Source organism: Mustela nivalis (assembly GCF_964662115.1).
Source record: "Mustela nivalis genome assembly, chromosome: 4".
NCBI lineage: Eukaryota > Metazoa > Chordata > Mammalia > Carnivora > Mustelidae > Mustela > Mustela nivalis.
The window spans coordinates 158,742,868-158,757,690 of record NC_139023.1 but is presented as its reverse complement, the minus strand read 5'-3'; the positions used below and the strand labels follow the sequence as shown (position 1 = coordinate 158,757,690).

Below are 14,823 nucleotides of genomic sequence, written 5' to 3'. Positions count from 1 at the left end.
GTATTTCACCATCCAATGAGTTGCAAAAAAAGGTTCTCTGAATATTAGCCACATATCCATAGTCCCCCACTCCAGTCCTAGCTTGGATATAAAAATATTCTGAAATTTGTGTGTTTTATTTCCAGTTTTGCCCCTATGTTTTACCATATACACGTGCATATTTTAAAAGCCTAAATCATTTAGTTTTGCAAGGTTCTGAATTTTCTGAAAAGCGTCATCTTGTGTATATTTCTCCAGTGATTCTTTTTTATTTGCTCAACATTTTATTCATGGTATGTGTGCGGATTTGCATGCATTCATTTTCTTTGCTGTACTGTCTGTTTGAATATACCATAATTAATTTCTCCATTTTCCTTTAGCAGTGGACATTGAATGGTTCCAGTTTTTGCTGCTACAGATGCTGCTTCTGTGCACATTCTTGTACCTGTTTCTTTGTACATTTGTGTAAGAGTTTCTCTGGAGCACTGGTTTTCAAGCTATTTCCCTGAGAATCTGTGGGAAGAAATGCACATTACATCATAACCCAGTTTTAGTTTCCTGGTTATAGTATACAACAATACAAAGGATTTCTGTATATTGACAAAAATTGGGTCCTGACACCACCTAAACTCATTTGTTGTTCTGGTAACTCTTTTGTGTAGATGATCATGTTATTTTCTATGTCGTCCTTTCCTATTAGTAAACTTTTTATTTCTTTTTCTTGCCTTATTATACTAGCTAGAACCACCATTAAAATGTGGAATAGGAATGATGAGAGCAGATGTCCAATGTCTTCACCTTGTTCCGGTATTAGGGAAGCACGCTTAATATTTGACAGTTTGATATGATGTTAGCTGTCGGTGTATCATGTATGCTTTTTTATCAGATGAAGATATTTCTAATTTGCTGACAGTTTTTTCTTTTTAAACCGTGCAGGGATATCAAATTTTATCAAATGCCTTTCTGCATCTATACAGATGATCATATTTTTTTCTTCTTAATGTGGTAGGCTACATTGATTTTTTAAAAAATATTTTATTTATTTATTTGACAGAGGGAGAGAGATCACAAATAGGCAGAGGCAGAGGGAGAGGGGGAAGCAGGCTCCCCACCGAGCTGAGAGCCCGATGCAGGGCTTGATCTCAGGACCCTGAGATTATGACCCAGACCGGAGGCAGAGGCTTAACCCACTGAGCCACCCAGGCGTCCCGGTTACATTGATTTTTGAATGGTCCTTGGGCTGGTAAGCAGTATGTTGCTCAGTTTCAAATACTTTGGGATTTTTAAAATGTCTATTACTGATTTTTAGTTCAATTCCATTGTAGTCAAAGAATACACCTTGTATGATTTGACTCCTTTAGTTACCTGAGTTGAATTTTATTGCTTGATCTTTGTCATTTCTAGGTCTTTTTCTGTTGTTTCATTTTTTTCCTGGATGATATTTTGGATCCTTCTTTGCATGCCTGCTAAATCTTGAACTGGAGATTGGACATTGTAAATCTTATTTTGTTGGGAGTTTGGATCTTGTTCTGGGATGCAGTTAAGTTATGAGGACACCTATTCTCTCCATGTTTGCATTTGATCTTGGTCAGGCTGGACCAGCACAGCCTGTACCTATGGGCCAGCTGGGTTGCACAACCGAGGCTCTGCTTTTCCCGCCCTCAGAGTAGTGGCCACATCGCGCAAGGCTTCTCCATGCTAGTTGTGGAAAACATGAACGGTTCCCAGCCCTGTGTGAGGTGTGGAAATTGCTCTTTCTGTTCCTTTCTAGGGGTTCTTTTCTTTGACCTTGGGTATTTTCTTTGCATGCATGGACTGAGCAGTACGCAGCTGTAGACTCGGGGGGACACTCCTTTCTGATTCTTTGTCCTGCGTATCTTGGCCACCTGGACCTCCTGGAATTCTCAACTCTGTTTCCCATCTTAGGGTGACTCCCAGGTGCTGTTTGTGTTTCTCCTCCCTCTACTTTTGACTGGAGATCTGACTTTTCAAGAAGTAACCAGAGGCAGTTGTAGACTTGCCTCATCTGTTTCCATTCTCTCGGGCATCCCTCTCCTGCACTGCATGCTGTTTGGTGCCTGAAAATCATTAGTCCCATTTTGCCTATTTTTCAAGACGAGAGAGTTCATTTAATCCCTGATATGTTCCCTAGTCCAGTATAGTCACAGTGGAAGTGAAAAACATACATAAAATATATATTTTTAGGAAAATAATTCCAAATTCATAATAATATTTCCAATTCACATACCTTAGCCCAGATTTTTTTTTGTGTGTGTGTCTTCTATGCTGAAATACCTTGGTTCTAAAGATATCACTAAAAATTACTCACTTTTATATTTCTTTTCACTTTATTATTTTTTTATTCTTCTATTTATTTTAGAGAGTGTGTGCACAGGCAATGGCAGGGCATAGAGAGAGGGAAAGAATCTTTTTTTAAAAAAAGTATTTATTTGAGAAAGAGAGAGACAGATAGTGACAGAGATAGTGAGAGAGAGCACAAGTGAGGAGGAGAGGGAGAAGCAGGCTCCCTGCTGAGCAGGGAGCCAGATGCAGGACTCAATGCCAGCCTCTCAAAGGCAAATGCCACCTAGGAGTCTTGCAGGGCTTGATCTTACGACCCTGAGATCAGGACTTGAGCTGAAATCTAGAATTGGAGGCTTACTGGGCTAAACCACCCAGACGCCCCTCATTTTATTCTTATAACAACCCTAAGAGGCAGGCAAAATACCCGTTCACAAATGTCATTTTATTGATGAGGACATTGAAGCCTGATGATTAAATGACTGTGAGAGTCTGGGATGGTAGTTTTCCTGGCCAAGCTGTGGGAAGGATCTTCAGTGGCCTGACTGTAAGTAGGTTTCACCTTCATGTCACTTTTCAGCTACACACATACACACACACACGTGCATGGCTTACAGTTTCTCATGTATGAAACAAGGAGATTGGACCAAATGGTTTCCCAGATTTCTTCAGCTTCTTCCCAGCTGTTTGCCCTTCTCATTCCCCTCTCCTCTTGGCCACATACACACACATTCTGTCTTCTCGCTGTGCTGGCAGCAAGATGTGACTGTGATGGATATAAGATGGAAGGCGCCAGGGTTCAGTTCTCAGACCCTCCTGGATGTGATCTGTGGTGGGAAGGCGACCAGTGAAGCTTGTCCTGGGACACACCCTACTGAGATGTAAGCCCAGGTCCCAACCCGCTGCTCTTATATTCTCGTTTTCAGACTGATGTTTTCAAAGTGATGAGTTTTACAGCCTGGGTGGGACCATTTCTTCTTCTCAGTGAACTGTGTTTGGTCTCTAATCCATGTATGTGTGGAGAAAATACTCACATTTTTGCCTATCGTTTCAGGGCGGTTCTAGATTCTGCAGTAAGCCGTGGCTTTTATCTTCAGATTCTCTATTTCTCAGCTGTGATTTCTGTCCATAAATTAGATGCAGTAAACTGGACGCAATCTTAGATCTGATCATTTTTTATCTCAGTTCTGTTTAGTTTGTATTTAGTAAGAAAGCATACCAAGAAGAACCTGATTCATACCTTATTTTGTTGGGGGAAGGTGTTCTAGGCTTAGTAGTAGGCCAGGTTTGTGTTTTGTTTTTACTTCATCATTAAAACCCTGCCTTAATTGCCCTCAGATTTTTTTCTCTTTTACTTTTTCTTAAGAATAAAGAGATCAGTGGAAACAAATAGAAGCTAATAGAACTGAAGGCACGGGGTGGGGGGGCGGGCACCTGGGTGGCTCAGTGGGTTAAAGCCTCTGCCTTCGGCTCAGGTCATGATCTCGGGGTCCTGGGATCGATCCTCACATCGGGCTCTCTGCTCAGTGGGGAGCCTGCTTCCCTTCCTCTTTCTCTGCCTGACTCTCCATCTACCTGTGATCTCTGTCTGTTAAATAAATAAATAAATAAATCTTTAAAAAAAAAAAAGAAAGAAACGGAAGGTATGAGTAATATTGGAATGTGTTTTAATGTTGTACCCAGGTAGAGAGTACTACAATGAGTACGTGATTGAAGCATCTTTGGTATTCTGAATATAAACCCTGGTTCCTCAGTTGATCCACTATAGAAATACTAGAAGGGATGGCAAGAAAATGGTTAAAATATTAAAATATTCCCTCACTCTCATGCTCCTTCTTAGGGGAGCTCTGTTCTGAACTGCCTGTCGTATAGTGGTTTTGCTGTCCTTAGGGACACCTGTACTGAATTGCCCGGCAACCTCTACCCTGGAAGGACTGCGGGGCTAGCTTGTTCTGCTTCTCTGCACGCCTTCCTGATTTGCAGACTTCATTGCATGACTTTCAGTGGCTTATTGGTAAGGGGGCAAACGTCCATCTTCGAGGACATGGGTGCCACCATTTTCAAAGTAAAAACCTTATGAAGAATGTACTGTTGCCTCCACTTTTTAGGTGAGGAAGCTGTGGGAGAAAGCTCCACATATTTGTAGAATATAAAGTTTCCCCCTATAATTGTGACTTGCCTTTTTTCAGCTTTTCCTCTTTAGACATTCCAGGTCAACTTAATTTCATATGAGTTTAAATGAGGTGGTGTCTAGAAATCATGTGGTAACAATGAGACAGTCTGTAAACTATAGTTGAAATATCTGTGAAATATCTCTCCTGTTAAGGGTATTTACTAGTTTCGTATACAAAGAGATATAATCCTTAAAACAGAGATTTCTTAAAGCATCACCAAAAAATTGGTTGATAAATTCACTCGTCTCCTTAGTAGTCTGGAGAATGAAGTTAAGGATCCTGTAAGAGCCTTGTCCTTGGAGTACTATGGGGGAGAAATGTAAGCTGCTGTCCTTACTTGGTGGTCCCTGGCTGGGATGTTTCTGAGTAGAGAAGTGCCAGCATGGTCATCTCATCCTAAAAAGATGAGTTTGGAACCTAAATAGAATGATCAGTGTAGGGGTGCCTGGGTAGCTCAGTGGGTTAAAGCCTCTGCCTTCAGCTCAGGTCATGATCTCATGGTCCTGGGATTGAGCCCCACATCAGGCTCTCTGCTCGGCCTGCTTCCTCTTCTCTCCCCGCTGGCCTCTCTGCCTACTTGTGATCTGTCAAATAAATAAATAAAATAAAATCCTTAAAAAAAAAAAAAAAGAAAAAAGAATGATTAGTGTAAAGCCATAGATTTACACTTCTTGGGGTCAGACCTGCTGTTGTTCTCTGATCCTTAGAGTAGACTGGAATTAAAGAGCAAAAGAAAGAAAAGTCCATTTGGCCCTTGGGGACATACTGCATTAAGTCTGGGGCAAAGATCAAAGGTGGAATCTTTTTTGTTTTTGTAGTTCTAATGGTCGAAAGTAGGTAGATCAAGATAATACTGAAAAAGATGAAGTTTGGCCATTTTTTAATATTCTGTATAGTAAACAATTCAAATTGGAACATTGGTCTGTGTTTGCTGGATTTTTCTTTTGTGGAGTCTACCAAATGACTAATAGGAAAAGTCATGTCTGACTTATTCTTCAGGGGGTGTAATTTGAGGATTCATGAAAGAACCTAATTTATTAGGAAGATGAAATGCTAGTAATGCATAGACTTTTCACTCTAGAAACTGATCCTTGTTTTGGGGCCTGTTTGTGTATTCTTTTGTTTTCTTACTGCATGATCTTAAGACCCTAACCTTCTTTTTACCTCTCTCATAGAAGCCTGGTTTAAAAGAAAAGGCCAAATCAAAGATTTGGTAAAATGCAAACTGTTTTAGATTTGCAGACATACTGTCTTGTCTACTTAGCTCTGCAAAATTACACTTTCATGATATAAACAGTAAGCTGCTTGGGGAAAAATTCCAGCAATTCGTCTTTCCCAACCTTACACATAGCAGCCAACAAGGCAATTTATATTCAGCAACTCCCTGTTCTTGTTTAATTTCCTCAGACAAAACAAGAGATTGTGGTGGGCCTGCTAGTTCAAAACAGCACAACTTGTTTCTCCTGCTTCTTATCATCACCTCATGAATCAGAGGCTGTTGGAGCCACAGGGACCCTTAGAGTCATCTGATCTGATGCCTAGTTTACAGATGGGGAACCGAGGCTCAGACTGAGAACTCATTCAAGGTCATGTGTTTGTAAGTGGTATAGTTGAGTCTTCAATAGTGTTTTGTTTAACCCTCAGTGTTTCCCTTATTTTCCCTTTATCTGTCTTTCTTTGCAATAATTACTCACATTCCAGGAAGAAAGCACCGTCCACTGAGAGCTAGTTGTATGCCTGTTCTCCAGATAGCTCCAGACTAGTGGACAACGTGATTACCAGTCACTGCTTCGTATAATAAAGCTTGTGTTTGGAAGTCGGATTTCCGTTTTATGAGAGAAATCTAAGGCAGACATCATACTGAGAATCTCTGAGGCTCCTCTCTTTGTTTCCAGGCTGTTCCTTCACCATTTGGGAGCAGCCTTATAAAATACGACGAAGGCATCATCACCAGCATTAGGAACAGCCTTGCTGCTTATAAAGCTGAATTACTTGGGGCAAGGTGTTTACCCCTTCTGAATCTGTTTCCTTATTAAATACTGTGGTGGGGCCCCTGGGTGGCTCAGTGGGTTAAGCCGCTGCCTTAGGCTCAGGTCATGGTCTCAGGATCCTGGGATTGAGCCCCACGTCGGGCTCTCTGCTGGGCAGGGAGCCTGCTTCCTCCTCCCTCTCTGCCTGCTTGTCATCTCTCTCTGTCAAATAAATAAATAAATAATCTTTTAAACTTTTTTTTTTTTAAATTTTATTTATTTATTTGACAGAGAGAAATCACAAGTAGATGGAGAGGCAGGCAGAGAGAGAGAGAGAGGGAAGCAGGCTCCCTGCCAAGCAGAGAGCCCGATGCGGGACTCGATCCCAGGACCCCGAGATCATGACCTGAGCCGAAGGCAGCGGCTTAACCCACTGAGCCACCCAGGCGCCCCAATAAATAATCTTTTAAAAATAAATAAATACTGTGGTGTGTGGCACACACTTCTTAGAGTTACTGTATTACATATGGAAGGGAAAACATAAAATACAATGGAAATGAGGGGTACTGGGAGTGGGAGAGGGAGGGCAAGGTTCAAAGTACATCGTTGGAAAGAAAAAATGACAACTCTGAGTGATTGGAAATCTTGTTGGTACTTCTGCCTGAAGACATGAAACTGGTGAATGTCCTCTACCTGGTGACTTTACACCAGTGAAAGCCATTTAAGGGTTGCGCCTCCCATGGGAATCCCTCTGAAAGCTTGGGTTGAAAAAGCAGATTCTCTCTTGTGTAATAAACAAAAAGTGGTGGGAGAAGTGATTTTGATATCTCTTTCATGAGGGCTAGGGGACCACAGCTGTTGCTTCTCAGGAAGACAGAAGCGTCTTAAGGTTTGGGGAAGAAGCGCTGAAGGACTGAATCGATTGGTCGATTCTGTAAAAGTCATCGTTGTGTCTTGAGCATGTTCTTTGGGTCTAATCCAATGCCTGGCAATGTGGAAGACACATAAATGGTGTGCGGCCAGAGCCACATGCGTGAGGAGTTTGCCTTCTGATTGGGGCAGATGAGAACCAAGATTATCTGAGATTAACAACCCAAACTGTGTTGGAAGGAGAAGACGTCAGATGTCAGAAGAAACAGATTCATGCAGGGTGACAGGGAGTCAGTGGTTGCTTGTCGAACGGAATTGTGAATGTGAGCTTCGGGTGGTTATGTAGCAGAAGATGAACTGTTGTTCCAAGTAGGGATAAACCGTGGTTTGAGCACGGAATTTAGGGGAAACTGTTAGAGTCTTGACTGGAGCAGAGGGCAGAATTTGGCCAATGATGGAGGCTCAGGGGGATAATTAAGGCCAGGAGGATTTAGGAATCTAGGAGTTATGGTTTATGGTATGTGTGTGCGTGTATGTGTGTGTGTGTGTGTTTATAACAGTCCTTTGTAGGTGTTTGTGCTAGGTGCTGCCTGTGAGAGTGTCTGCCTACTTTCCTGATGACAAGAATGAGGAAGAGATAGACCTTGGTCATTACACAACACATTGTGACACAGCAACCTCATTACTTCCTGTTTCCATCTGTGAGCAGGGCCTCTGGAAGGAACAGACAGGTTCCGTGGGAGTCTGAATGGGGACTAGGGAGATTCAAGGCTATGAGATGTACGTTTTCTATGGAAAACCAGACATATACTTCGATGGGCAAAACCATTGAGTGACCTGACTCTCAGATGAAGGAGAACTTCTGTGGACTAACAGCCAATGGCCCGTGGCCCATGAAGAGGTAGTTTCTCCGAACCCACTTCATTAGCCCAACCTTGTTCTGAATTCAGTCTAATCTAAAAGTTCAGTAGTAAATTAATTTCAGCATAATTTGTCCAGGCTTCTGTGCCAGGACTACAGAAGAACACTCTTTGGGTGAGTCTCTCCAGAAAGAGAGGCCACTTGATAAAAGATTTGCTAGAGGTGTGCTCCTCCCATTCACAGATAGACTGTGAGGTAAGGAAAAGCCTCCCTGCTCAGGTGGCAGACAGAGGGTGCATTGCAGGTTTCAGAAAGAGCAGTGAGTACCCACAGTTCACAGTGCGGGCATACCTTTTCTCCATTTTTTAGTGACCCTTGTGGGATCTGGCAGATGGATTGAATGACGACCCTCACGTGCTCGTTAGAGCTGCAGAGATGGGGAATGTCTCGGTTCCTTGAATCCTCAGGAGAATGGCCAGAAGTGAATCTCTGAGGTGGTTCTTTCTTCCCGAAAGGATGCAGGTCCCTAATTAAAAGTGAGGGTAACAACTAGACCTACTTTAAAAAAAAACAGCTTTATTGAACACTATTTATGTACTATAAAATTCACCCTTTGAAATATATAGTTCAATGGATGTTAGTAAATTCACAGAGTTGTGTAACCATCCCCTCAATCCAGTTTGAGGATCTTTCCACCTTCCTGAAAACCTCACTCGTGCCTGCTGTGTTCTGTCGCTCTTGCCTCCTCTTCCCTGCCCAGGCAACCAATAATTGGTGGGACCAGGTCTGATAGATTTGCCTGTTCTTGACATTGCAAATAAATGGGAGCCTAAAATAGGCATTTCGCATAGGGCTGTCATTTAGCATAATGCCTCTGATGTTCCCCTGTGTTGTAGCACGCGTCCGTATTTCATTCCCTTCTGTTGTTGAGTGGTGTTCCATCATACCGATATACCCTAGTTCACATATCTATTCATTCGTCAGTTGATGAATTGTTTCCACTTTTTGGCTATTGCAAATACAAATGTTGGCTATATTTGTTTCCTTTGACTGTTGTGACAAATTCCTGCGAAGTTGGTGGCTTAAAAACAATAGAAATGTATGCTTTCACGGTCTGAAGACCAGAAGTCTAAGGGGAAGGTGTTGCTGGTCCGTATTCCTTCTAGAGGCTCCCATTCCTTGCTGCCTCCTCTGGTGGTAATGCCAGTCCCTGATGCAGCCCTTTCCTTCATCTCCACGTTGCCTTCTCTTCTGTGCATCTCCCCAAACTCCCACTGACCCTCTCTCACATGGGCTTGCCTTCAGGGCCCACGCTGGTAAGCCAGAAAAAGGTCTTCCTCTGAAGATCCTTCACATACTCAAATGTTCGGCCACATACAAGTTCTGGAAATTTGATGTGGCTGTCTTCTGGGGGATTGTGTTTCTGCCTACCTCAGCAGTTGTGAGCATTCACATAAACTTGCTGCGTAGACGAGTTTTTATTTCTCTTCGTAGATAACTGGGAATGTCATTGCTGGGCCACAGTGGTAACTTACGTTTAGCTTTCTAAGTAATCATCCACCTGTTTTCTGAAGAGACCGGGCCATTTTACATTTCTGCTCATGATGTCTGAGGGTTTCAGTCTCCACATTCTTACTGGCTGTCTGCCTTTTTGAAACTATAGCCCTTCTAGCGGGTGTAAAGTGTTACCTCATTGTGGTTTTAATTTGCATTTCCCTGATGACTAATGATGATGAGTATCTTTTCATGTGTCTTAGCCAGCTTATGATTCTTGGTAAAATGTCTCTTCAGAGCTCTTACCCGTCTTAAAATTGGGTTGTTGGGGCGCCTGGGTGGCTAAGTCATTAAGTGTCTGCCTTCGGATCAGGTCATGATCCCAGGGTCCTGGGATCGAACCCAGTATTGGCCTCCCTGCTCAGTAGGAAGCCTGCTTCTCCCTCTCCCACTACCCCTGCTTGTGTTCTCTCTCTCTCGTCTCTCTGTCAAATTAATAAGGAAAATCTTTAAAAATAAATAAATAACTAGATAAATAAAATTAGGTTGTCTTTTTGAATTATAAGACTAAGCTTGTTTTTCATAATCTGTCCCAGTCTCTGCCAGTCTTAAGAATGTGGTGATTGAGGTGACCTTGAGGAGGTGCTGGGGCCATCCAGGTCCCCGGGATGCCTGGAACTGGGACAAGGCAGCCATGTCTGCAGGGCACCATGTAATTCTGTTCCTCCCAGGTAGATGGGACCCACAGTGCCTTTTGACTCCCAGTTACTGTGTCAGGGAAGCGAGGAGATGGCTTATTCTGTGTCTTAGAGATCATAACCTCAGTGGTGTTGTAGGCTGGCTGTTGTCTGATGAACAAGGGGACCGACCTAAAGAACCCCACAGCATATTCTCATTATAGCCTGTTTTTCTTTCTTTTTCTTTTTTAAAGATTTATTTATTTATGTTAGAGAGAGTGAGTGCGAGCAAGAGCATGAGAAGGGGCAGGGGCAGAGTGAGAGAGAGAACCCTGGAGCAGACTCCCCACTGAGTGTGGAGCCCGATGTGGGGCTCGATCCGAGGACCCTGAGATCATGAGCTGAGCCAAAGGCAGACACTTAACGACTGAGCCACCCAGGCGCCCCTTGCCTGTTTTTTTTTTTTTTCTTTCATAACTCTTGTCACGATTTAAATTTAGTTGTCTCTGTAATATTTTACGTTGACTATCCTCCTCCTCCTCCGAGATCATTAAGAACCCCTGGAAGGTCCCACATCTGTGTTTTGTCGCCACCACTGGTCTCTAACACCATATGCTGTAGGCAACCAGCCAGTTTTTGTCGGGTGGAAGAGTGACTGGGACATGCCAGTCGTGGGGGTTGAGGAGGATGTTCTCTGCTTTGCAGTGGGTGATTCACACGGAAGTACGAGACAGACGGTTGTCTGTTAAATAAGTAATTCATGAGCCGCCGCATGTGCTGCTCAGTGTCTCGTATTTTACCCACCACTGACACCATTTCCCCCCTGTATTCTCCTTTCCAGCGATCTATAACTACAACGCCTCTCAAGATGTGGAGCTCTCCTTGCAGATTGGAGACACGGTTCACATCCTGGAGATGTATGAGGGTAAGTCTGGATGGCCTTCTGCCAGTCGGGGAAGGGGAAAAACAGTGGGAGTTACTTATTAATGAGGCACTTAGAGCAAACATCAACATGCTTTACTTCCTGAGGTAGGACTTTAGGTTATACAGTTTCGTACCGAGGGCGATTTCAGAACAGCCTGTTGAATGCAGAGGTGCCCAGATGCCCGAAACTCAAAGTATACAAGTTGTTGAAGCCCAAGCATGGGATGCCGAAGGGTCCGCCGCAGGGCTGGCTTGGGACGAGCCACGTGGGACACCAGATTGGCTGTCGTGCCAAGGAGCAATGCTGATTAAGTGGCTTTTTCTACTCAGCACTAAATGTTGCCAGATTGGGGGAGAAATGAAGGAGAGACTTACAGGTCTGAGATTCTTTCACAGAATTAGGTCAGGGCTACAGCTGATCCAGTAAAGCCCACTAAGTGTATTCTTGCAACGAGCTCGGGCCAGGGAGGTGGTTCTGGTTAACCTATTAGTGGACTGCAGGGTAGTACACAGGATTCCCAATGGTCTGAGAGGCATGCGTTGTGTCCCCCGCTCCCCCTGCCACATTCCACCCCACCCCAAGTTTTAGCTCCAACTCAAGCTCTCAGATTCCTAGCTGGACTCCTCCATGCATCCACATGTCAAATCCCTGAGTACAACAGACACGGACCCAGGCCACTAAAGTTGAAGGTCAAAGCAAAGACCAATTTTGAGGGCCCATTTATTCTCTCTGAAGATTGAGGCAGGAATGAGGTGGGACGCTAGGCAGACCTTTCCTCATAGAGTGAGGCTTGTCAGAATTAGGGTCTCTAGATTTTCAGGATCTGCACTCCATTTCATCCCAGTAAGTGCTGGTGACGGTGGAATGGCAGAGGTGGTCACCAAGAACCTAATGTGGATTCCTAGGATGGGGAAGAAGGGTTGTGAAGCCGCGGAGCAGGAGGGGGCGGTGGGGCACAGGAAGCAGCGTTTGGCCATAGAAAAGCTAAGTCATTCTGCCCAATTGCACAGAAGAGTCTGTTATTCCTGCTGCCTCCCTTTATTTTTAGGCAGAGGGCAGGGGTTTGCTTCTCCCTTCCACACAAATCAAAGTACAATCCTGCAGCTCCAGGGGAAGGGAGAAGCAAGGGGGTGCTGTGTGGACCCTTCCCACTCTACAGTCTTTTCTCTTTTCATCCTCACCATCTCAGGTCCAGCCCAACAGCAATTCCATACAGTCCTTAAGTCTCTGAGGCACAAGGGACAATCCACTGTCGTCTCATCTCAGGACTCCTTTGCTTATTGAAGCCATAGTCCCCTCAAAACTTACTGGTCATACCTCTTTGTCAGGAGCCAAATTAATCCACTCTAGGGGCACCTGGGTAGCTCAGGGGGTTAAGCCTCTGCCTTTGGCTTAGGTCATGATCTCAGGGTCTTGGGATCGAGCCCCGCATGGGGCTCTCTGCTCAGCGGGGAGCCTGCTTCTCTGCTACTTGTGATCTCTCTCTCTCTCTCTGTCAAATAAATAAATAAAGTCTTAAAAAAATTATTCCATTCTATTTAGCCTATCTGTGGGCCCACATTTTTGCATTGTACAGGTGAAAGGTGTACGTTTGATTTCTGTACCTTTTCTATATGGGCTTGAAAAGAATGTGTATTAAGATCATGGGGTGAGAGTTCTATAGATGACAATCAGGTTCTGATTTCTCCGTCTTTTTTTTCCCCCCGAAACACATTTCTCTGCATTTTCCGTCCCTGAGAGAACCATTAACTCTTCCACCGTGCTTGCAGTTTACATCAGCAATGATTTACACTGATGTCAGTTTTTTGCTTTATATATTCTCAGACCTGTTTTTAGGTACATACAAGTTTAACTTTAGAATTGTTATATTAAGCAGTTTGAACTTTTAATTACTGTTTACTAAATCTCCTACCATTATCTTTGTCTGTAGTAATGATTTTTCCTTAGTCTACTTTCTCTGAAATTACAGCCAACTCAGTGGCAATCCAGTGATTCTCCTGGATCCGTGAGGCCATCAGAAATGCTGCTCAGCCATTCAGGACACTTTTTTTAAATTTGGCAGGTGCCCCAACAAGAAACCAGCCTCACATGCTGGTCTCATCTTTCTGGGTTTTGGTCTTTTTCAGATCTGGACCTCGTAATTCCCACTCTACCATGTTAGATTTTCAGTACGTGTGTACGTATATGTGTGTGTATGTGTGTGTTGGGTCATTAAATTTTTCTAAGTGTACTGTGGAGTGTGGGAGGGAAGAGTGGAGAATTGACTGGAAATAAAGTAGGTGATATCTTTTGAATACATTTTCAAAATTCTTTTTTTGGTCTCTATGTGACCCCAACATATTTTTGAAATAGCTAACTGAAGCACTTTGTCCTCATAGGATTCATATCAATGACCATTTCATATTTGCATCCTCTCTGTACTTAACTGAGTAGTCTCCCAGTTGACCAATGAACATTCTGAAAGGTGGCACTCCTCTGGAGCAAGCTGATGGGGTCACAGAGCTTGGTTGAAGATAAATGGAATCAGAGACGCACAAACACATCCATTTCAAGCTTGAGTCCAGAAGCCACAGTGCTCCTAGCGTTTCGCAGCTCATACAGCAGTAGGCTTGCCGGTGCTGGCGCCGCTGATAGACAGTCACACAGAAACCTGCCAGGTGATAGATGTTGTATCTTGAATATGATGATCCTGGTGCTCTTAGTCCTGACAGCAGGAAGCTGGTGTGCCTATTAATTGCTACCATAAAATACTGGGTATGCCACAGGACCCTTTCATGTCAAAAAAAGGATTTCCGTGCCCATTCAGCAAAACTGCCATGTGTCAAGGTATGAATGGGCAGACTTAGAACATGAGCTTCCAGAGTTAATCTGCCACCACCAAGTGGCCTGTCAGTTTTACAGAGATTATTATGTTGTATTAAGTTTTTAAATAGTGCTTATTTTATGGGGTTAATTTTTTTTAACAGTGCCTGCCTTGCCAGATGCAGCGATAGGTTCTTCTGTCTCCTAAGTACTTCGAGTTCTTGGCTGGGTTCTCAGATTCCTTTATTATTTCAGGCAGTGCAGGACTGAGTGAGGGCAGGAGTCCTTTGCAAACATTAAACGCGGTGGAAATGCTGAGTAATAACTTGAGTTCTCTCCCTCTTCCCCCATCTCCTCTTTCCTTTAAAAAAAATGAAAATAAACAGAATGGAAACACCCAAAGTACTGCCAGATGGAATTTAAGGCTAATGCTGGCACTATTTCATGGCATCAGGGATTTTGGGTCTTCCAGCTTCCTGTCGGATTTGGCTCCTGGGCTCCCCACCGCACGCTCTGCTCCGCCCCACCTTTGCGATATTCTCATACCAGACCCATGTGTGCTTTTTCCGGTGTGGACAGGAGTCTACCTTTCTGGAGCCCAGATATGGAAAATTTTCTTCTGCCCACAACCCACCACAGAATACCACTTAGAACTCTTCCTTTTGCTGTTTCCTGCCCTGTGGTCGAATGAATAATTACGAAAGTGGTAGCCCCTTGAAGGCAAAGCACGCTCCCCTTTCATTTCAGGGTCGGTGTCTAGCGTAGCACCT

The 14,823-nt window shown here is 43.7% G+C and overlaps 1 protein-coding gene across 2 annotated transcripts in view; it reads left to right on the top strand.

The window, feature by feature from the left end:
• The window catches only part of DOCK5 (dedicator of cytokinesis 5), a 214,033-nt gene that overhangs the window by 50,527 nt on the left and 148,683 nt on the right, over positions 1-14,823 (top strand). For both annotated transcript variants that reach the window (XM_082729217.1, XM_082729216.1), the window contains exon 2: positions 11,168-11,251. In XM_082729217.1, coding sequence (XP_082585343.1) covers positions 11,242-11,251 — 10 coding nt within the window. In that variant the 5' untranslated portion in view covers positions 11,168-11,241. The remainder of the gene's footprint in view (positions 1-11,167; positions 11,252-14,823) is intronic.